The sequence below is a fragment of the Gambusia affinis genome, linkage group LG12, assembly GCF_019740435.1.
Source record: "Gambusia affinis linkage group LG12, SWU_Gaff_1.0, whole genome shotgun sequence".
NCBI classification, from domain to species: Eukaryota; Metazoa; Chordata; class Actinopteri; order Cyprinodontiformes; family Poeciliidae; genus Gambusia; species Gambusia affinis.
This window is the reverse complement of record NC_057879.1, coordinates 22079382-22103814: the sequence shown is the minus strand read 5'-3', so window position 1 is coordinate 22103814 and position 24433 is coordinate 22079382. Positions and strand designations below refer to the sequence as shown.

General features: G+C 39.4%; 1 protein-coding gene and 1 long non-coding RNA gene across 8 annotated transcripts in view; one reads left to right on the top strand and one right to left on the bottom strand.

Annotated features, from left to right (window-relative positions):
* Positions 1 to 415: 415 nt before the first annotated feature.
* Positions 416 to 5541, bottom strand: LOC122840884. Its single transcript, XR_006372305.1, has 4 exons — positions 5466 to 5541; positions 5310 to 5380; positions 1255 to 1406; positions 416 to 1159 (listed from the first exon to the last, which is right to left on the bottom strand). It is a non-coding gene; the product is annotated as an uncharacterized LOC122840884 (long non-coding RNA).
* LOC122840878 (piezo-type mechanosensitive ion channel component 2) overlaps positions 5389 to 24433 on the top strand; it is a 131796-nt gene continuing 112751 nt past the window's right edge. For all 7 annotated transcript variants that reach the window (XM_044133657.1, XM_044133654.1, XM_044133656.1 and 4 more), the window contains exon 1: positions 5389 to 6007. In XM_044133657.1, coding sequence (XP_043989592.1) covers positions 5944 to 6007 — 64 coding nt within the window. In that variant the 5' untranslated portion in view covers positions 5389 to 5943. The remainder of the gene's footprint in view (positions 6008 to 24433) is intronic.

Genomic DNA, 24433 nt, shown 5'->3' with positions numbered 1-24433 from the left:
CCAGACTATATTTCTAGTAATTTTGCTGCTGGTGGCTTATAGAAAACATAAAAATTGGAGTATTATGTAACTGTAATTAAGAAATGATGTTTTAAACTGGAAGGTAGGCTCATTTGCTTTAAAATGTATTTACTGCCAGGTAATTGTACTGGTTATACAGAGTTAGACCAGCACAAATACATTTAAAAAAATGAAAATATCATAAAAAAGTTAAACACTTCATTTCTGAAAGTGAAACTTCTACTTTACGTAGACTCACTACACACAGAGCGAAATAATTCAAGCCTATAATTTTAGTAACTTTGATGATTATAGTTTACAGATAATGAAAAGATCAAATTAAATGTCTTTGAAAATCAGAATATTATGTAATTTCACTAAAAAAGGATGTTTAAACTGGAACGTCAGGTTTCTTTGGTTGGAAAATTAAATCAGCCTCTGTATACATCCTGTCAGCTGAACATGAAGGGCTTTAAAATTTCATGGTAGATTATTTACTACAAGGTGAATATATTGGTAAATCCCTGGTTTACAGCTGGAACAGTGCAAATGCATCTCGAAAATCAAAATATCATGAAAGAGTTCAATATTTTATTTCCGAAAGTGAAGCTGATATGTTATACAGTCTCTCACAGAAAACCTTGACCCTCAGAAAATTAAATTGTTACGCCACTTATTGTTTTGACGTGTTGAAGGTCAGACAGCACAAATTCAAGCGATCCAGTTTTACTCTGAGAGTAACGTTTTACAGTTATGAGGTTGGGGTTTCATTTTCAAGCCAAATCACCTGAAAATGTTTTACAACATGAAAAACAAAACCTTCCTTAGAGTCATAAAAAATATGATTCAGCAAAGTTTGTGAGACAGGAATGTCACTGGAGCCATTTCAACAGCATCATTAATCTGGTTGTTTTTATGATATTTCCCAAATTAAGCTACAGGTGCTTCTGGAGCAGCCTGACCCGGGGCGTCATTTGACCCAGAGATTTTGTCGATACGTTTCCTCTCATGGATTAGATGAATAATGAATCAAAGACAAGATGTTACTTAAGATCTGCTCAGCAGGCCTGGACTTCAAACAGCTCCAGCCAATCAGCGGCTGACATGTTTCGGAGCGGCGTTATTGATCGCCTCTGGCTCCAACTGCTCCCACATTGACCTGAAAAAATAAAATAAAATAAAATAAAAATGTCCAGCCGGTCTGGATCGCCGGGGAAAAGTGCAACTTCAGGCCAGAGGTTTTTCACTGTTTACTTTTCTTATTTCTGTAAAGTGAATCATCGCCGTGGTGATTCATCACATCACGAGTTGGACCTTTGCTGCTGTGAGTTTCCTTTTTCAGAAGCGCAGGGAGGTTCGCTGGGATGGTTTTGGGTTACTCCCATCGCGGCTCTTCTCCTCTCCTCCTGAAAAACAGCTTCCTTCTCAGAGACATCAGTGTAAAGATTTATTCGCTTACTTCTTCCTCATGTGCACAGATAAAAAAAAATTAAGTAAACGTTGAAAACTTATGCATTCATTTCTTTTAGTGTGAATTAATTTTCTTGATCAAAATAATTTGCGAGAATCAAATGGACAAATAAAATACTTCACTGTCAGAAGAGGCTTGAAATGAAGAGGAAAGTTTGTCTCCAGTAAACACCGGATGAGTCAGCACAAACTTTCTCAACACACTGGAACTCTTTTAAGCAACTTCAATTACATTTTTAATGTTGGAGTATTTTAATCACACAAACCTGGAAGAAAAACATCACGAGTTTAGATATTTTTACATGTTTACTACTTAATCTCACTGTGTGACATGTAATGAGGCATGTTGCTGTCGACAGGAAACACATCCACAGCGGGAAGCGGCATCCTCTGCTGAAACGTTTTTGTCCTGATGAGGGATTTTCCTGGTGACAGCAGCAGGGAAAACGGCTTTCTGAACACAGTTAGAGGATGTGAGCAATGGGACGAAAGGTTCAGACAGGAAAACGACCGTCTTTTCCTTTTCCTGCTCCAGCTGACTCAGGATGTTTTAAGGTCGTGTGCTGCAGCTTCTGTGGCTCGATAGCGATCACAAAGAGCTCTAAATCCTTAACTAGATCTTTAAAAAAAATCTCTTTCTTTGTGATGTTTTAAGATAGGTTTTTTCTGATCATATTTCAAGGCTTTTCTTTAGATTTTTACCTTTTTTTTTTTTTTTTACTAATTTTCAAATCAAGTTGATGGCGTACTAGGACCAATGTAGATAGAAAAAAAAGGAAATTTACACCAAAATATTCAGAAAATTTGAGAACAATTTCAGAAATTTCTTGATAAAATAAAAAAGAAATTGCGAGAGAAAAACTTTTTACATTGAGATCTGAAATTTTCCAGAAAAATACAGTCATTTCTGAATTTGAAGTTAAAAAATTGCTATAAAAAAGTTTCTAGATTAATCTTAGAAATGTTCTATAAAAAACAACATGGACATTTCTGAATTTCAAAAGTTAAAATGTTTTGACTTGGAAATTTTCTGAATCTCAAAATTTAAAAAAATCAACTTTGGAAATTCAAAAATGTCCACATTTTTTGCTAGAAAATTTCTAAGCTTAATCTAATTATTTAATCTAGTTTTCCTCTAGCAAATTTCAACTTTTCAGACTTAAATGTGTTCTTATTTTATTTTCTGAGTTTTTTCGAGAAAATTTGACATTTGAAGCTCAGAAATTTCAGAGTTTTTTCTGTGAAATTTCTTAGATTATTCTTAGACTTTCAGATTTTTTGGCAGAAATTTGCTCCTCATTTTTTCCTACATATCTTAGCTATAATATTACGCCTTTGCAAATAAGGTTTATCCGTTTTTCTTCATCTCTTTATGTCTTGATTACATTACTCATTTACCAAATCGTAGCCTGAGCCAGCTAAGGGAACCTTAGAAGGTTGTGATTTTGATATATTTTTGAAGGAAACTCCAGAACTGGAAATAAAAACCCCTGTAGGGGTAGGGCAGCCCTGTCAGAGAGAAAAAAATCAGGTAATTTATTTTCTGTGTTGTGAAAGGAAACATCTGCATTCGCCACAATACACATCCTTCTCTGCAGGTCATAACTTGCATCACAGTGATGCACTTTAGCTTATATTCTTCCAGTTTACTGAGTGAATTAGTGGCCATAAAAAAGAGGAGAACAAAGGAAGATTAGAGGAGTTTAACTTATGAAACGTGTCTGTCGCCAGGCCATGAACTGGGTGTGTTTTTGACTGATTCAACTGAGTCAGACTTACAGTTCCCTGAAAAGGTTTCAGACTCCTTGTGTTTATACTCTGTGGTACAGTTCACTGCAAAAACACAAACTTTAACCAAGTGGTTTTGGTCTTTGGTCTTCTATTGAAAATACTTTAGTACACTTGAAATAAGACAAAACTAACTTGTTTTTGTCGTATCTTAGGAAGATACAGGAGCTTGTTTTAAATAAGTAATTCTTTACTATTTATGAAAAAGTACAAGTTCTATTGGCAAATTATTTCACTTGTAACAAAATTTGACAACAATGTCTTCACTGCTGCTGGTGTCCTGACTAAAACCAGGTAGGTAGAGCTCATCAGCCAGTTCTAAGGTCCTCCACTGGCTCCCTGTAGCTCAGAGAATATAGTTTAAAATGCTGCTGTTAGTTTATAAATCACTGAATGGTTTGGCACCACAATACATTACAGATCTCCTGGTGTTGTATCAACCTTCCAGACCTCTCAGGTCTCCTGGTTCTGGTTCTGGTTCTGGTCTGCATCCCCAGAACCAGAACCAAACATGGAGAAGCATCAGGATTCAGTTTTTATTCTCCTCTAATCTAGAGCAAACCTCCAGAAAACTGAAAAACTGCCAAAACACTGAGTTCCTATTAGTCAAGGCTGAAGAGTTGCTTAATAACCTGGAAATGGATTAATTCAAGTCTTCGCTCCCATATTTGATGTGGATTACTCTTTTTGATGATGGTATTTATGTTTTTATCGTTTAAAGTTCTTGGAGCCGGCTTGTTGCTGACTTGTGACACACAAATAAACTTGACTTGACTTCTTCCCTGATTAATATTCTCCTCCCCTGGCTGTTTGTTTACATAGACGGCCGAATCCTGGCGGGTCAGGTGACGGATTGAACTCTGACCTGTCAGACGTCCAAAGCTTGGGATATTGCTTTTGAACCAAACTCCACTTTAAACATCTCCACAACTTTAAACCAGACCGATCTCAATGATGTAGTTTGTTCAATAATGTTCTCTAACAAACTTCAGAGCAGCTGCATTTATTTTATAATAACACAAATATTGTCTCTATTGACCCAATATTTGACTTCTGGAGGCATTTCGTTACTTGAGGTATCAGAATAAATGGAACTGAATACTTATTTTTTACACACTTTTCTTTTTTTTATCTGTTAAATATGTTTTTTTTAAGTTTGTAGTTTAATGTGACAAAAATGTGAGAAAAAAAATTAAATCCCTATGTGCCAATAGTTTGTCTTTTAATGCTAAAGACACTTTTATTTCATTTAACCAGGCAAGTTGATTGAGAAAAAAACTAATTTTCAACAACTTGTTAAAACATTAAAACATTTAAACATTGCACAATATCATAAAACAGAAAAATATAAAACAAATGCAACATATTCATGCTGACTAAACGTACTATGTTAATTATAAGTCAACAGTTTTTATAAATTAGGTAACTTAATTAATTCACAGTTAATTATAAGTCAAAACTTTGTACATTTGGTAAATTAAAAACTTGGATAATTCAGTTATAACTACATATTTATGTTGAAATATTCAAATTTTTCTCTGTGTTTTTTCCTGTGATTGTGCAGAAATTTCCCCATTATGAGACAATAAAGGATCATTCCTTTATTCTCTTCTATTCTCTTGTTTTCTATTCTCTTGTTTTCTATTGTATTCTATTCTCTTGTTTTCTAGTCTCTTGTTTTCTATTCTCTTGTTTTCTAGTCTCTTGTTTTCTATTCTCTTGTTTTCTAGTCTCTTGTTTTCTAGTCTCTTGTTTTCTAGTCTATTCCATGTCCTGCTTCAATAAATTCGGTTTTCCACCAGTAGGCGTCGCTGTTTCTCCTTAAAAACATGTAAAATTTAATTATAATCAACATCTCATAAAGTGAACGTTCTCATTTGATGTTCATTGCATTAAAGAACTGGTATAACTATATAAAAGCATAATAAGAGTTATAAACCATAGATCACGTTATTGTTTCTCTGCTGCTGCCTTTATTTTCCTTATTTCGTTTTTTGCTCATGTTCTGGTCCCACCTCTTGGTTCCAATTATCTCAGGGGGCGGGGCATACCTTCAGGCGCTCACTTCTGATTGGCTGACGTGGCTGTCCCTCTCTGGCTCATCCTGTATCGTCTTGTTGGACTACAGAGTCAACAGCAGAAGTCAGAAAGTCAGATTTGTGTAAGTGAGGAGGGGGGAAGGACTCCAGAGACAAATGTGGACTTACCCGCTGTTTCTGCGTCTCATCCCTGCCATCCAGAACCGGGGAGAGAAAACAACGCTGGTTAGTAGTTTCTGCGGCGTCTAGCTGAAGTTTTTTTGCGGTTCTGAAGGAGGTTAATTGGACTTGCGGACTTGTTGGCTCCTCTCTCCGGTTGTTTGGCGCGCCGTTGCAGCGCAGCTCGTCTGCGCACCTGGATCCGCCACCATGACCTCAGCGCATCTCCGCTTCTGAAAAACTACCATGCTGGCCTCGGTAAGGGGCGACACCCCCTGCTGTGGCGACCCACGGTGAGTGCGCTCGTACCCCGCCTGTGGAATGGCCGGAGCCCAGGTGTCTGCAGCAGCGGAGAGCCGATGTGGCCACCCGCAGGAGCCAGCCGGGATCTGAGAGAGCGCACCAGACTGGGATGCGAGAAGAGAGAGCCTGAGCACAGAGGGACGAACTCCGGCTTGTTTTACCTGGACCTGGGCCGTCCGGAGCCATGGCCTCTCAGATGGTGTGCGGACTGATCTTTAGGCTGCTGCTGCCCATTTGTCTCGCAGCTGGTGAGTTTAACCTCTATTGCATCACCAGAGGTGGCTGGAGTACCCAAAAGTTGTACTCAAGTTAGAGTGGCACTGCTTTAACAGGCTTTTACTCAAACAGAAGCCAAAAAGTAGCCATCCAAAATATATTCAATTAAGAGAAAAAAAAAAACTCGGATTTGGTAAAAAGTCTACTCAAGGACCGAGTAACTGATCAAATAATCAATCATTTATTTAATGTTTAAAATTGATCTCTAATGTGAAATTAAGAGGTATTTTAACCCTTTAACTGTCACCCCAAATACTGTCACGTGCAGGTCAATGGGGACACCGGCGTCCTCGTGGCAGTTATTTTAAAGATGAAAATCCCAATAATTTATATAAGTAACAGAAAATAACTACATCAGACAAAAGAAAAATTTTCCAAATCAGTTTATTTCAATAAAAAACTTATGAAACTTTAAGAAAAACTGCAGGTGTGTGTCTGAGTGGTGAGTTTTTGGTTAAAACATTTTTGTTCTTCATTCAGTGGGAAGAAAATCCAGAAATTTTACTAAAGTAAGATCAGAAATACTTCATAAGTTAATCAAGTGAGTAAATGTAACTGGTTACTACACAACTCTGAGTAAAAGTAAAAAGTAGGCATTCAAGAAATTACTCAAGATTATCAATACTTAATTATAAAGTTACTCAAAGAAAAATAAAAAGTACAGAGCAGTAAAAATACTGAATGTTAAAGTACATTTTTTTCAAAAAAGTTACTTAAGTAAATGTAAGTAAAGGCGACTCGAATACTGAGTATTTGATCAAATTATCAATCATTTAATATTTAAAACGTACATAAAACAGATGCACCAAAATATTAATTGAAATGAAAATTTTGGTATATTAAAGATCAAACTGAAAGTAATTCATATAAACATCATTGTAAAAATAACAAAATCAACAAAATAAATTTTTCTAAATCATTTTCTTTCATTAAAAACTTCTGAAACTTTAACCAAAACTGCAGGTGTGTGTGTCCGAGTCTGGTGAGTTTTTAGTTAAAACATATTTGTTTTTCATTCAGTGGGTAGAAAATCCAAAAGTTTTACTCAACTAAGAGTAGAGGTACTTCATAATAAAGTTACTCAAGTCAAAATAAAAACTACAGCGTAATAAAAATACTCCTAAAGTGAATGTACTGAGTAAATGGTCCGATGTCATTAGAAATATGAATCGACTCGATATGCTGCCTCTTCTTATATTGTGCTTTCATAGCAGCCGTGCTTTGTTATGAGAGTTATTCTAATGCACAAATATGGCCGACTGGTGGAAAAGCAGTGAAATCTTCATGTGGGTGTCCAGACTAACAATTTCTAACAATTTCAAGAGCAAATAAATAAATTAAAAAACTAAATATTGAATTCATGCATCACAAGGCGTAAAACTGAATAAATGAATACAAAAATTTAGAGAATTGAAATAGAAATGTATTTGAAGAAATTTATAAATAATGTTTTAATGTGAATTTTATTAATTAATTAATTTTTTTGTTTTTCTGTGACCTGATCATTGTTCTCTGTGGTGCCCAACATTTTTCCAGACGGGGCCATGGCCCTCTCAAGCCCTCCTCTTGGAGGCACCACTGTGTAAAACAGAAAAAAGTTTGGGAGTAAAAGAGAAATACTACGGCTTTTCTAAGAAATTTGTGTGTTAAATCACTGGCTTCAAGTCTTCCTCTGTGCAACAGGATCTTCCTCTGAAACCAAAATCTCACTTGAAGTTGAAATAGAAAGTTTATTGGGCGGATGACGTCCAGTTTGCAGCTTTTCCTAAATATTGCATTTTCGAACGCTGCCTTCACAGTAACGTCTAATCTGTAGTATATTTATTTTCTGAGCAGATAAACTTGTCTGGAATTTTTTACAGCAGATTTTTAGGCACTTTATTGTTTAAGTCGTAACAATTTGTTAAAATTTGATCAGAAATTTTACAGGGCCACTGAAAATATATCCTGGGGCGGTTGGTCCCAGTAAAATGGATCTGGCAACGCTGGTTATGAAACCTTTAAAGACTAAATAAACTGCTGTTAAACCAACGTGGCCACGTATTTCACAGTTTTATCACTCGGTCCAGAGACTGGTTCAGTGTTTTGCTGTCGACTAATGGGAGCCTCTGTGGGTTTTACCAATGAAAGTTTCAAGAAAGTCATCAAAAATACATAAAGCTAACGTTAAAACAAGGCCCCTGGATCGAATCTGTTTATTTTGTGCATCCAAATATTTTAAAGTAATTTGTTTACTTTAATTACAATGTCACCAGGTGTCTGAACCCATCCAAGCACTGAAGAGATGCTTTGGACAGATAAATGTGTGGATGTGCCATAACTTTCTCCAGCTGAACAGAAACAAAACCAAAGTTATGATTTTGGAACCTAAAGAGGAACGATCTAGAACAAGCATCTTCAGTTATTACAGCTTGGAACTAGCGATCTGACCTGACACTTCAGAGTCACATAAAGACGGTTACAAAGTCGGCCTTCTATCACCTGAAGAAGATCTCCAGGATTAGAGGACTAATGTCTCAGCAAGAGCTATAGAAATGTATCCATGAGTTTCTCTTCAGTTTCATCAATTACAGCAACAGTATCTTCACAGGTGTGCCTTAGCTGATCCAGAACGCTGCTGCTGGTGTTCGGTAAACACAGTCCACTGGGTTTTCCTTACAAAACGGGCGTCTTAGTTGCTCTCCACTGTACTGAGTACATGAAGTATCACCAGTTTGCACATTAATTTAGCATCTCAGTTGCATCTATTCTCGCTCTGTGAAGCATCACTGCGGGTCACTCTGGATAAAAGAGTGCAGTTAATTCAGTTTTTAAGAGCGTTCTTTTAGTTTGGCCTCGGGATGCTGGAGGGTCATCTCTCATAATCGCTCCCCGCCAAAACAGACTGCGCAGCCACAAAAACCAGCGGCTCTCGCATGCAGACGCTCACTTCAATCTTCACCTGGAAGAAGGAAAAAGAAAGAAAAACGTGTATCTGAGTGTAGATGGTTGCACAATCCTACAGAACGCAGCTAGAACTGCCTCATTTAAGGCCAAATTCACACTACGTTGTTTTGTTGCAGTAGGTTTTGCACAAAATTAATGACAGTTGTCGGATGCTGCTGACTTATTCTGCTGTTCTAAAAGCCAAAGTGATTTCTGTAATTTGTCAAAGTGGTTTTGTTGGTTCTCATTGCTGTTGTTAGTGTTTAAGCAGCTGACAGTGTTTCTGTTATCAATTAACATTTACAAGACACTGACAGTGTTTTCACTGCTGTTCCACATTCCCCTGGTTTACTGTACAGGACTGCTTTATTATCTAATAAGTTTGTTACTGGTGCTGCTATTGAAGCTTTCTGCCTTATTCACTCCTTTGCTATGCAGATGTGGATGATGATTCACTCTGGTTGCTTTTTTATTTTCCTGGGCTTGTAGTTGTTCAAACAAGGATTTAAAGTTTATACAGAGACAACAAAATAGTTTCTAAAAATGTGTAAAACTACTGGAAGGTTGCCAGGTTTGTGCTTGTAAAAAGATGTGAAGACACCTTTTGTCTAAAAGTGAGCACGTGGTTAATAAGTGAAAGGTGGAAAGACGTCTGTACAAAAATGTCTGGTAATGAAGGCAGTAATGAATTTGGATGCTTAAAAGCTAAATAAAGACAAGAACTGACACATCTTAACCAGCCATTCAGAGGAATGGTTGGGCAATAAATCAGTAACAATATATATGGTGATAATGATCAATATTATAGTTAATATCTCTGATAGAATATTCAATAATATCACTGAACTGCAATCCAGAACCGCACTGCATTCTGGGAGATGTAGGAAGAGGAAAAGCTTTAGATGTTCAACCTTTCATGGCTAGCTAAGCAAAGTTGGTTGCATCAACTGACTCACTGGCTCTTTGGTTGCCTAGCAACTCACTCACTCTTTGGTTGCCTAGGAACTATTGTTAGGAACTAATATGAAACGCACTAAGTTTTTCAGCCATATTGTCCATCTCTAAATGAAGGTGACACACAAGGAGGTAAAGAAGGGCAGAAAGAAGAAAAGTAGCTCAAACAGATGTGAATAAAGTCTGAAAATATAAATATTTTCACACTCTTATTTTTGTTTTCCCACAATAATCCAGACCCGGAAAATACTGGAACCAAATTCTGGACTTTTCCAGACTTTCCCGGACATTTCCATACAGCTTATTACATCAAAATATAAATCATTTGGAAAACCTTACTATTTACAAAGTTAAAAATTTACAGTAAGCAATAAAACATTGCATGATGAAAACGTAATCTGTGCCTTGCTGGAAAATCAATAAAGATTAAATTATTTCTGTGTGACTGCTGTAATTAAAGATGTTTCAGAAGACTTAAATACAAACTTCTTCTTCTCAAGCACCTTTTCTTCTGTTTAATGAATCCCACTTCGTCTCTATCGCTGCTTTCTGCATTCTGTTTATCCGCTTTGTTGAGTTTTCTCCCGAACGTTTGAAGACACGTCCCGCCTCAGATGAGACGTTTGGGAAAGCGAACGCTCACAATTACGCTTTGCACTCCTGAACTCTGCCAGTAAACACATAAACAGCGGCCTGTTTGATCAGGAAAACTGTAATTGTGAGACAGAGTGTGTGCTGGCCGAGGCGATTGTGTACACAACAGCGGCGCAGTTTCAATGGAGGTGCTGTCAGACAGCCGACACGAAACACCGACTCTGTAACGTCAGCAGACAGCTCAGTCACTATCGGCTGAAAAGCAGCAGTTTGAAACATTCACTGCACATCAACGTATACAGAGACGGTAATGAAGGTGTCTGAAGCCACATAACAGCTGCTGGAGTTTGGTTTTTTTCTTGTTGTTTATTTATGTAGCACAGAAAGGAGAATAAATCATTTTTACAACATAATTCACTGCAAAAACACAAAAAGTATTTTTGGTCCAGCTGAGATGATTAATTGTGATTAATCGATTTTTGAAATAATCGTTAACTAATTTAGTAGTCGATTAACTGCTACAGACTCAAAAAAAGCTAAAAAAAACAACAACGACATATTCAGGGCAGTAAGTAGCCCAAACTGATAAAATATATATAAATTATCTATAAAAACATGTTTTACCCTAAACTCGTCAAATGCCATAGATTTACCTTCACCCGTTTCAAACATGCAAAAGGAATGCTACGTTATTGCATTTAAGCTAATAAAATTATTTTCTTTGTGAAAAAAATAGTTTTAATGTATTTCTAATCATATACAAAAAGGTTTGAGTAATTAAATGAAAAATCTGTAGAATGTGCCAATTTTTTATAGGATTAAATCGATTAATAGTCAGGATATTTAACTGAAAAAATGATTACTAAAATAATCGTCAGTTGCAGCCCCAGTCTGGTTTCTCTGTACACTTGAAATAAGACAAAACTAACTTACAAGTAGGTTTTCATGAAGGTATAGCAGCTAATTTTAAGCCAATAATTCCTTAATATTGATGAAAAAGTGCCAGTTCCACTGGCAGATTATTTCACTCATAATGTGGGAAAAATGTTTTGTTATAAATGAAATAATCTGCCAATGGAGCTGGTACTTTTTCTACTATTATTAAGGAGTTATTGGCTTATACAAAGTTTCTTGCAAGTTAGTTTTATTTCAAGTGTACCATGATACTTGCAATATAAACTTCACCAAAAGTAATTGGTAAGTATTTTGTGTTTGCAAAAGCTTTAATTTCATTCCTAATCTACTTCATTAGATTAGGAAGAAGCTCTTCCTTTTTGAGCTTTCATGACATTTTCATCATCCTGTCAGTGGCCGGCTCACAGCTGCAGAGCATGACAAGAGCTCATTGGCACTTTGAAGAAAAAAAAACATAAAATATTAAAGGTATGTTTACGATAAAAGGGAAAGGCAATTCTTCTCTCCCTAACAACCGCATTATTAATTCATACTGTTAAAACGACTTTCCACGAATTAATGGAGACGACGCATGGACCCACAATTGCTTTTGGAAATAAAGGGCACGTCAGCCTGTGAAACGATGCATTACGGTTCCACTGAGTGGGTCTTATCTATAGAAAGCATGCTGTTAGCTTTAAAAGTGCCCCGGCGGCGGTGCACAGACACCGCGCTGGAACCTCAGTGGCAGTTCGGCGATAATCATTCTTCACTTGTGGCCTACCGCAGGATTACAGCAGTAAGTAAACTGCATTTAAGTTTACTCAGAAGCTACTGTACCAACTGCTTGGCACCCACAGAAAACGGGTAATATTTTCTTTTACTGCAGTAGCAGAATCACGGATTTAACATTTAAAACGTTAAATTCAAGCCCATTTGTGAACAACAACTGATAAGGCCAAGCCTGGCACATTAACCACCTATTTGCCTAAAGCAATATTGATCATTTCCATTGTGACGGTTATCATAATCCATTTAATTTATGGTTTCAATAGTAATTGCTTATTATTTTCACTGTATTTATTGATTTTAGTTAACTTGTTTTATTTTGACATTATCAATATATTGCTTGAAAATGGTCTCAGAACATCAATATTATTGTTTATCGCAAACACTTTGGGGGCAAAATTTGTTTTTATGACAAGTCTAGTTTTAACTACCATGTCGGTGTCAAATTCATTTATATCGAAGTTATCAAACATGGTGCACCGAAATGCTGCACAGCAACAATGATAAAAGTGATTGCACAAGAAGACTTTAAATCTATTAAACAAACATAAAAAAATAGAAAAATGTCTCATAATTTTATGACTTTTGGAAAACCTTTCCAGTTCAACAAATTTAGTCTATTCAATTTCTCGAATTTTCTGTCATTCAAGAGAATTCTTAGGGAAAATCAAGAGAATTATGGACAATCCTCTTTATGAAACTGCTTTGCAGTAACACTGTTATCAGCTAGAGGCTTCTACAGAGCCGCTGTAATACAGACTGCTACTGGAGAACCTTCCTGCCAGCAGCCATCTGATTATGAGTTACAGCAACATTTAGTTTCCCTTTCAGGTTAATGGGGTATTTTTGAACTGAACTGAAACCTGTCCAAGTCTGGTTTTGGTTCACAACTGGGCACACTATGATAAGAAAATGTATAATTTGATGTTTTATCATTGCAGGTTGTGGTTAAGTTAGGCTATTGCCATAAGACTACCAAACAACCATTCATTTTTTTATTTTGCATATTTGTATTGATATTTTTTATTAATAATAATTTTATTATTATTATTGGAGCCTTGCAATGAAATTTTGCTCAATATTACAAATTCAGCGTACAATAAAGTATGTCCAAATCAGTCGATATCAATAATTTTTGATTAGTTTTTTTATTTAAATATGTGAAATACTGCCAAACAGTTTTAACTCCATGACGTTGTTTTTTGTTTTTTATTTTTTAAGAAGTTACGAGGCACAGTGGCTAAAACTTAAACTGCTGCTGCTGGCAGTTACTCAACAAGTCGTTACTAGGCAACCAAAGAATGAGTGAGTTGCTAGGTAACCAAAAAATGCAATGCGGTTCCCCCAGAATGCAATGCGGGTTTGGATCAGAATTCTGTGAATATATGGAGTAATATTCTATCATCATATTAATGCTTAATATTGATCATCTTTCTGTTGTGATTTATATTGATATTGATTTATTGTCCAGCCATACCTTTATTACCTCCTTGATTCCTTTCTTCCTCCTTTCCCTTCCTGTCTTCTACTCCAGTGGTCTCCAACCTTTTTAGTACAGCGGACCGGGCCAAGCCTTCGTAAATTTCCGGGGGGGAGGGCGGGGGGGGGCGCGCGTTGTGAGCTGGCGCATGACTCAAACCTCGGCATCCGGTGTACGATTTTCAAAATAAAAGCTCCTCCATACTCAATACATAGAACGGACATATTTAATTATTTCTTGCGCGGCCCGGTACCAATTGGTCCACGGACTGGTACCGGTCCGCGGCCCGGTGGTTGGGGACCACTGTTCTACTCGACTTACCCACCTCTCCACTGTTTGCCCTTCTTTATTTACTTTCTTCTTTTTAGGCCCGAGCAGCAAAGCGCTGCGAAGGCCTATTGTATCTGTACTGTTTATTATTAGGCCCGAGCAGCAAAGCGCTGCGAAGGCCTATTGTATCTGTACTGTTTATTAGGCCCGAGCAGCAAAGCGCTGCGAAGGCCTATTGTTTTTGTACTGTTTATTATTATTATTATTTTCCCTCCAAATGAATTGCCTTTTTGGAGGCTTTATCATATTCAAAAACTCACCAAATTTGGCAGACACATAGAGACTGTTTAAAATTTACGTATTTTAAGGTCGACGCAAAAATCTAAAAAAAAATGGCTCAACAGCGCCAACTAGCAATTTTCAAAGGACCCTTTGCTATTCACTTACTTTGTCGTAGAGACTTGAAATTTGGTACACTTGTAGAGCTCCCCAAGATGCTCAGAATTTACAATTAATGTCATACTGCAAGTATCACAGGAAGTCGGCCATTTTTGATTGAAGGTCACGTTTTGACCCCATTTTGGCCATTTACAGCATTGGTATTTGATCGAACTCCTCCTAGGGATTTTGATTGATCGGCTTCAAACTTGGTGAGTCTGATCAGAAGGCATGGGCGATTCAAAGTTATCAAAATGGTGAGTTTTTGAGCATGCTGAAGGGGGGATAGCAGGGGTCAAAGTTCACCGACTCGCCACGAAACTCAAAACAGTTATAACTCCTACACTAAAACTCTCAGAGGAACCAAACTTTCAGTGATTGATCATCGTGGGTTGACCTAAAAGATCCTGTGGTGAAATGATGACATTACTAAGGCCACGCCCCCTGAGAACAGGAAGTGTCATGTTTTACTCTGATCGGTCGCTATCTTACACCTTTGAACTAATCAACTGGAAACTTTTTCCAGAGAAAGAAGACATGTGGGTGTATTTTGGATTCCAGCCCCGACCGGCTTCGATGGCGCAGGTGGGCGTGGCGAAGTGACCTCTAATTCGTTTGGCTCTGAATTCCACAGTTTTGGGCAAAGCTTCTCCAAACTCACTAGGATGGATCTTTATCCACCCCAATACAGGAATCCATAATAAAATGTGGTGGGCGTGGCTTAATTTCTTTATGGCGCCCCCTAGAAAATTTTAAATGATCAGCCCCAAGCCATGCTATAACCTATAATTACGAAACTTCTTACACATCTGTATATTGTCCTGATGTACAAAAAAGTCTCTTGGAGCCATGGTCTCAACCCAACAGGAAGTCGGCCATTTTGGAATGAAGTTCCAAAATTGACCCCATTTTTGATGTTTACAGCCTTCGTATTTGATCGAACTCCTCCTACAGTTTTTCAGATACAGACTTCAAAATCGCTCAGCACACACTTGAGGCATCAAAGGTGAAAAGTTATCAAAGGAATTCTCGTACGTCAAAGTATGTGGGCGTGGCTATGTGTCAAACTTTGACTATTTGCCGTGAAACATAAAACTCTTATAACTCCTACACTAAAACTGTCAGAGGAAGCAAACTTTCAGTGATTGATCATCATGGGTTGACCTAAAAGACCCTGTGGTCAAATGATGACATCACTAAGGCCACGCCCCCTCAGAACAGGAAGTGTCATGTTTTACTGGGAGCAGTGGCTATCTTACACCTTTGAACTAATCAACTTGAAACTTTTTCCATAGACAGAAAACATGTTGCTGTATTGAAGATTCCAGCCCGACGGCTTGGATGGAACAGGTGGGCGTGGCGGCGTGCCGAAGTGACCTCTAACGCCGCTGTCATTCGTTTGGCTCTGATTTCCACAGTTTTGGGCTGAGCTGTTCCAAACTCACTAGGATGGATCTTTATCCACCCCCTGAAAGAAATCCATAATAAAATTTGGTGGGCGTGGCCTAATGTATTTATGGCGCCCCATAGAAAATTTTAAATGATCAGCCCCAAGCCATGCTTTAACCTAGAATTACGAAACTTGGTACATATGTGTAACTTTTCAGGACGAACAAAAAAGTCTCTTGGAGCCATGTTCTAAATTCAACAGGTTTTCTGTAATTTTGGATTTAAGTTCACTGTTCAGAAATAAATATGTGTAATTCCCTTTAAGGCCTCTTGGTGTCACTGTTACTCCACACATGAATGTGGTAACCTTTAAAGGGCTCAAATGTTTTAAAATGTAATTTAACTCCACTGCGCCCCCTAGGTTAATCCATCAGCTATATCTCTGCCGTAAATGGACCGATCTGCACCAGATTTTTTGTGAGTCGTCGGGGAGCGCTGCCGAACGCATCCACGTGTGTCGTCTGCCGGGCGATCGGGCGGGGAAGGTTCGCGACGGCTCCCGCTGTGGCGAGCGGGCGCCGGCTCTGGAAACGGTGCGAGAGCTTCCGCGGCGGCTGGAACTCCGCGGTGGCCAGTGAGCCGGAGCAGCGCTTGCTGCGAGGGCCGCACGAGGCTGCTTGCAGCTTTATTAGGCCCGAGCAGCAAAGCGCTGCGAAGGCCTATTGTATCTGTACTGTTTCTTATTATTATTATTATTATTCTTTATTATTCTTCCACCCAAATGAATTGCCTTTTTGGAGGCTTTATCATATTCAAAAACTCACCAAATTTGGCGGACGCATAGAGACTGTTTAAAATTTACGTATTTTAAGGTCGTTGCAAAAATCGCAATAAAAATGGCTCAACAGCGCCACCTAGAAATTTTCAAAAGACCCTTTTCTATTCACTTACTTTGTCGTAGAGACTTGAAATTTGGTACAGTTGTAGAGCTCCCCAAGACGCTCAGAATTTACAATTATTGTCATAGTCCAAGTATCACAGGAAGTCGGCCATTTTGGATCGAAGGTCACATTTTGACCCGATTTTTTGCGTTTACACCCTTCAGATTTGATCGAACTCCTCCTAGGGATTTCGATTGATCGGCTTCAAACTCGGTCAGTCTGATCATAAGGCATGGCCGATTAAAAGTTATCAAAACGGTGAGTTTTTGAGTATGTTGAAGGGGGGTTAGCAGGGGTCAAAGTTCACCTACTTGCCATGAAATTCAAAACAGTTATAACTCCTACACTAAAACTCTCAGAGGAACCAAACTTTCAGTGATTGAGCATCATGGGTTGACCTAAAATACCCTGGGGTCAAATGATGACATCACTAAGGCCACGCCCCCTGAGAACAGGAAGTGTCATATTTTACTGGGAACGGTCCTATATTACACCTTTGACCTAATCAACATGAAACTGTGTTAACAGACAGGAAACATGTTGCTGTATTGAAGATTCCAGCCCGACCGGCTTTGATGGAGCAGGTGGGCGTGGCGTGCGCGTGGCGAAGTGACCTCTAACGCCGCTGTCATACGTTTGGCTCTGAATTCCACAGTTTTGGGCCAAACTTCTCCAAACTCACTAGGATGGATCTTTATCCACCCCAAGACAGGAATCCATGATAAAATTTGGTGGGCGTGGCCGAATTTCTCTATGGCGCCCCCTAGAAAATTTTAAATGATCAGCCCGAAGCCATGCTATAACCTATAATTACGAAACTTCTTACACATCTGTATATTGTCCTGATGTACAAAAAAGTCTCTTGGAGCCATGGTCTCAACCCAACAGGAAGTCGGCCATTTTGGAATGAATTTCCAAAATTGACCCCATTTTTGATGTTTACAGCCTTCGTATTTGATCGAACTCCTCCTACAGTTTTTCTGATACAGACTTCAAAATCGCTCAGCACACACTTGAGGCATGAAAGGTGAAAAGTTATCAAAGGAATTGTCGTACTTCAAAGTATGTGGGCGTGGCTATGTGTCAAACTTTGACTATTCGCCATGAAACATAAAACTCTTATAACTCCTACAGTAAAACTCTCAGAGGAACCAAACTTTCAGTGATTGATCATCATGGGTTGACCCAAAAGACCCTGTGGTCAAATGATGACATCACTCAGGCCACGCCCCCTGAGAACAGGAAGTGTCATGTTTTACTGGGAACGGTCGCTATCTTACACCTTTGACCTAATCAACTTGAAAGTTTTTCCAGACACAGAAGACTTTCTGGTGTATTTTGGATTCCAGCCCCGACCGGCTTTGATGGAGCAGGTGGGCGTGGCGGCATGCCGAAGTGACCTCTAACGCCGCTCGGGTCTGATAAAATACAATATCAGACCCGAGCATATGGATTTAATCCAGTGCAAACTCACTTAAAATGATAAGGTGATGACATCTGTCAATGCTGGTTGAACAGTGTTGGCGTGGCCAAATGGCGAATATCAGACCCTCGCCATATTCATACGATTGTCTTTAAATCACACATGGATGAGCCGATTGGAACCAAACTTGAAATGTAAGACCTGTGGTAACCTTTAAAGAGCTCAAAAGTTTTGAAATGTAATTTGACTCCACTGCGCCCCCTAGGTTAATCCATCAGCTATATCTCCGCCGTAAATGGACCGATCTGCGCCAGATTTTTTGTGAGTTGTCGGGAAGCGCTGCACGCTTTCATGTGTGTCGCCGTCTGGCGATCGGATCGGGAAGGTTCGTGACAGCTCCTGCTGCGTGGCGGGCGCCGGTGCGAGAGCTTTCGCGGCGGCTGGAACTCCGCGGTGGCCAGTGAGCCGGAGCGGCGCTTGCTGCGAGGGCCGCACGACGCTGCTCCGCAGCTTTAATTATTATTCTTTTTTTTCTGCCCCCCTCTTTGGGTGCCTTTTTGGGGGCTTTATCATATTCAAAAACTCACCAAACTTGGCAGACACATAGAGACTGTTTAAAAATTTTGAATTTTAAGGTCGACGCAAAAATCGCAGAAAAAATGGCTCAACAGCGCCAACTAGCAATTTTCAAAAGACCCAAACCAATCACTTAACTTCATCGTAGAGACCTGAAATTTGGTACAGTTGTAGAGCTCCCCAAGATGCTCAGAATTTACAATTATTGTTATAGTCCAACTATCACAGGAAGTCGGCCATTTTGGATGGAAGGTCACATTTTGACCCCATTTTGGCCGTTTACAGCATTGGTATTTGATCGAACTCCTCCTAGGGATTTTGATTGATTGGCTTCAAACTTGGTGAGTCTGATCAGAAGGCATGGGCGATTCAAAGTTATCAAACTGGTGTGTTTTTGAGCATGCTGAAGGGGGGATAGCAGGGGTCAAAGTTCACCGACTCGCCACGAAACTCTAAACAGTTATAACTCCTACACTAAAACTCTCAGAGGAACCAAACTTTCAGTGATTGAGCATCATGGGTTGACCTAAAATACCCTGTGGTCAAATGATGACATCACTAAGGCCACGCCCCCTGAGAACAGGAAGTGTCATGTTTTACTGGGAACGGTCCCTATATTACACCTTTGACCTAATCAACATGAAACTGTGTTAACAGACAGGAAACATGTGGCTCTATAAGGGATTCCAGCCCCGACAGGCTTTGATGGAGCAAGTGGGCGTGGCGGCGTGGCGAAGTGACCTCTAACACCGCTGTCATACGTTTGGCTCTGAATTCCACAGTTTTGGGCCAAGCTTCTCCAAACTCACTAGGATGGATCTTTATCCAATTCCCGACAGGAATCCATAATAAAATTTGGTGGGCGTGGCCTAATTTTTCTATAGCGCCCCCTAGAAGATTTTAAATGATCAGCCCGAAGCCATACTCTAACATAGAATTATGAAACTTGTTACACATCTGTATATTGTCCTGATGTACAAAAAAGTCTCTTGGAGTCATGGTCTCAACCCAACAGGAAGTCGGCCATTTTGGAATGAAGTTCTAAAATTGACCCCATTTTTGATGTTTACAGCCTTCTAATTTGATCGAACTCCTCCTACAGTTTTTCAGATACAGACTTCAAAATCGCTCAGCACACACTTGAGGCATCAAAGGTGAAAAGTTATCAAAGGAATTTTCGTACTTCAAAGTATGTGGGCGTGGCTATGTGTCAAACTTTGACTATTCGCCATGAAACATAAAACTCTTATAACTCCTACACTAAAACTCTCAGAGGAACCAAACTTTCAGTGATTGATCATCATAGTTTGACATAAAAGACCCTGTGGTCAAATGATGACATCACTCAGGCCACGCCCCCTGAGAACAGGAAGTGTCATGTTTTACTGGGAACGGTTGCTATCTTACACCTTTGACCTAATCAACTTGAAAGTTTTTCCAGAAACAGAAGACATGCTGGTGTATTTTGGATTCCAGCCCCGACCGGCTTTGATGGAGCAGGTGGGCGTGGCGGCGTGCCGAAGTGACCTCTAACGCCGCTGTCATTCGTTTGGCTCTGAATTCCACAGTTTTGGGCAAAGCTGTTCCAAACTCACTAGGATGGATCCTTATCCACTCCCCGAAAGAAATCCATAATAAAATTTGGTGGGCGTGGCCTAATGTATTTATGGCGCTTCCTAGAAAATTTTAAATGATCAGCCCCAAGACATGCTTTAACCTAGAATTACCAAACTTGGTACATATGTGTATCTTTTCAGGACGAACAAAAAAGTCTCTTGGAGCCATATTCTAAATTCAACGGATTTTCTGTAATTTTAGATTTTTTAGAAAAAAAAAATATGTTATTCCCATTAAGTCCTCTTGGTGTCACTGTTACTCCACACATGAATAAGGCGAGAATTACACAGTATGAGAGAGGTGCTGTAATGGCGATATTAACCACTTGGTGTCACTATCACGCCATACATGACTATGTGTACATTTTTACCACTGCAATTCCCAAAGATGCATCTGTGTATTTTGTAGTTCCACAGTTACGTTGTTTTCGATACTTCTGCTGGCTCGTTGGGATAAAAATAGCCTCCACGGATAACATTAACGATCAAGCCTTCCTTAATCCCGTCTGCATGTGCGTTTTTATTATGTAAGTATACATTTCCATCTCCTATATTTGCGTTTATATCACTTATTAGCACTAGAGAACTGAATATGACGGTTGACAGTCAAGCTAACGCAGCTAAGCTATCGAAGTGCACCGAAGCATGCATGATTTAACGGAGAGAGCAGCGCCTGCAGCTGTACGGCTGCTTATTAATTTTCCCTGAAGTAAAAAAAGAAAAGAAGAATTTCTGATATTTTTATTTTTGAATCATCTTTATAATTAAGAAAATTGTGGAAACATTGTTTCAAAACATCTTGTACGCATAGCGCATGCCAAAGCTTAAATCTTATTTCTCAGTTCGGTTTTCGCACGCCCCCACCCCTCCTCCCCCTCCGCCGCCCACATATACGTAGCAATGGCTGGCTCGTTGGGATAAAAATAGCCTCCACGGATAACATTCACGATCAATCAAGCCGTCATGATATGTGTGCAGTTCGATCTTTATAACGCACGCACGCACGCAATCCCCCCCCCAGTTCCCCCCCGAAGGGGTGAATATGACGGTTGACAGTCAAGCTAACGTAGCTAAGCTGTCGGACCTAACGAATAGGAGACAGATGTCATGGGTATTAGCGGTGAGATGTCCTGTTGTTGCATTCCAACTTATCAACGTGTTTGCTGCAGAGATGTGGATTCTGGTGAGTCTGATATGCTAAACAATTTCTTGCTCATTTAATGGAAGCCACATTATTTTGTTTGAACCGTACATGGGCTGCACACTCAAAGCTGTGGAGTTTAGTACTTTCAAAATATCCTTACAGTTAAAAGTTTGCCTGGCAAACCTATTAAACGATATTACCTCAAAGGTGTTGACAGGAAGTGAATTTTATTTATTAGACAATAAAATAAACTGGTCCAAAAAAGGTGAAAACAGCCACGAATGAACGTGTCCGTAGTTGCTAAGAATTATAATGGAAACTTAACGGCACTATAATTATTAATATTGAGATAAGTGTCACAAATATGAGCAGGAGGAGCGCTGAGCTATGATATTAAACACAGGGCCGTAACGCAGAACCTGGAGGCGGGGGGTGGGGTGTGGGGCTTTAAAGTAATTCTTAGAGTTTTCCACACAGCAGTGGACCACATAAATTACTCACGTTTTTATTTTTGGACAATCTCCTCTTCAGTTCAACCTTATCAGTGGATACACATTGTTGATGTTACCATTATAAAATAGCTTACAATTAAGAATTGGCAAAGCTCAATGTGATTTTCACAGTAGACGGAGCTCAGAGGAACCAAACTTTCAGTGATTAATCGTCATGTGGTCAAATGATGACATCACTAAGGTTAAACTGTCACACTTAAAGTAAATATTTGTTGTATTTAACATATTTCAGGTAAGAAGTGAACATGTAATGAAATTGATCCTGTCCTCCAATTTTATGTAATTGAACATTACAGCTAACAAATGTGATGATAATGTGAGGTAATACATTTTATGAATTTTTTTTTATATAGAGTATATTTTTTAAATACAAAATTAGTTAAATAAAAAAGGGGTCAAATGTAATAAAGATGAATGTGCTTCATCTATACTCTCTAGTAGAACAATTTCACCTTGATTTTGAGTTAATGGGCCACACGATTTGGAAGCTATTGTAGAAATCATATTATTTAATATTAAAATTATTTATCCAACCATCTTCTTACAGCAGGGGTGTCAAACTCCAGTCCTCAAGGGCCGCTGTCCTGCAACTTTTAGATGACATCTGTCAATGCTGGCTGAACAGTGTGGGCGTGGCCAAATTGCAAATGTCAGACCCTCGCCATATTCATACGATTGTCTTTAAATCACACATGGATGATCCGATTGGCACCAAACTTGAAATGTAAGACCTGTGGTAACCTTTAAAGAGCTCAAATGTTTTGAAATGTAATTTGACTCCACTGCGCCCCCTAGGTTAATCCATCAGCTATATCTCCGCCGTAAATGGACCGATCTGCGCCAGATTTTTTGTGAGTCGTCAGGGGCGCTGCCGAACGATTCACGTGTGTCGTCTGGCGGGCGATCGGGAAGGTTCGCGACTCCGCTGCGGCGAGCGGGCGCCGGCTCTGGAAACGGCGCGAGAGCTTCCGCGGCGGCTGGAACTCCGCGGTGGCCGGTGAGCCGGAGCAGCGCTTGCTGCGAGGGCCGCACGAGGCTGCTTGCAGCTTTAATTATTATTATTATTATTCTTCCACCCAAATGAATTGCCTTTTTGGAGGCTTTATCATATTCAAAAACTCACCAAATTTGGCGGGCGCATAGAGACTGTTTAAAATTTACGTATTTTAAAGTCGACGCAAAAATCTAAAAAAAAATGGCTCAACAGCGCCAACTAGCAATTTTCAAAGGACCCTTTGCTATTCACTTACTTCGTCGTAGAGACTTGAAATTTGGTACAGTTGTAGAGCTCCCCAAGATGCTCAGAATTTACAATTATTGTTATAGTCCAACTATCACAGGAAGTCGGCCATTTTGGATGGAAGGTCACATTTTGACCCCATTTTGGCCGTTTACAGCATTGGTATTTGATCGAACTCCTCCTAGGGATTTTGATTGATTGGCTTCAAACTTGGTGAGTCTGATCAGAAGGCATGGGCGATTCAAAGTTATCAAAATGGTGAGTTTTTGAGCATGTTGAAGGGGGGATAGCAGGGGTCAAAGTTCACCGACTCGCCACGAAATTAAAAACAGTTATAACTCCTACACTAAAACTGTCAGAGGAAGCAAACTTTCAGTGATTGATCACCATGGGTTCACCTAAAATACCCTGTGGTCAATTGATGACATTACTAAGGCCACGCCCCCTGAGAACAGGAAGTGTGATTTTTTACTGGGAACGGTCCCTATATTACACCTTTGAACTAATCAACATGAAACTATGTTAACAGACAGGAAACATGTGGCTCTATAAGGGGTTCCAGCCCCGACAGGCTTTGATGGAGCAGGTGGGCGTGGCGGCGTGGCGAAGTGACCTCTAACGCCGCTCTCATACGTTTGGCTCTGAATTCCACAGTTTTGGGCCAAACTTCTCCAAACTCACTAGGATGGATCTTTATCCACCCCCCGACAGGAATCCATAATAAAATTTGGTGGGCGTGGCTTAATTTCTCTATGGCGCCCCCTAGAAAACTTTAAATGATCAGCCCCAAGCCATGCTATAACCTATAATTACGAAACTTCTTACACATCTGTATATTGCCCTGATGTACAAAAAAGTCTCTTGGAGCAATGGTCTCAACCCAACAGGAAGTCGGCCATTTTGGAATGAAGTTCCAAAATTGACCCCATTTTTGATGTTTACAGCCTTCGTATTTGATCGAACTCCTCCTACAGTTTTTCAGATACAGACTTCAAAATCGCTCAGCACACACTTGAGACATCAAAGGTGAAAAGTTATCAAAGGAATTCTCGTACTTCAAAGTATGTGGGCGTGGCTATGTGTCAAACTTTGACTATTTTCCGTGAAACATAAAACTCTTATAACTCCTACACTAAAACTGTCAGAGGAAGCAAACTTTCAGTGATTGATCATCATGGGTTGACCTAAAAGACCCTGTGGTCAAATGATGACA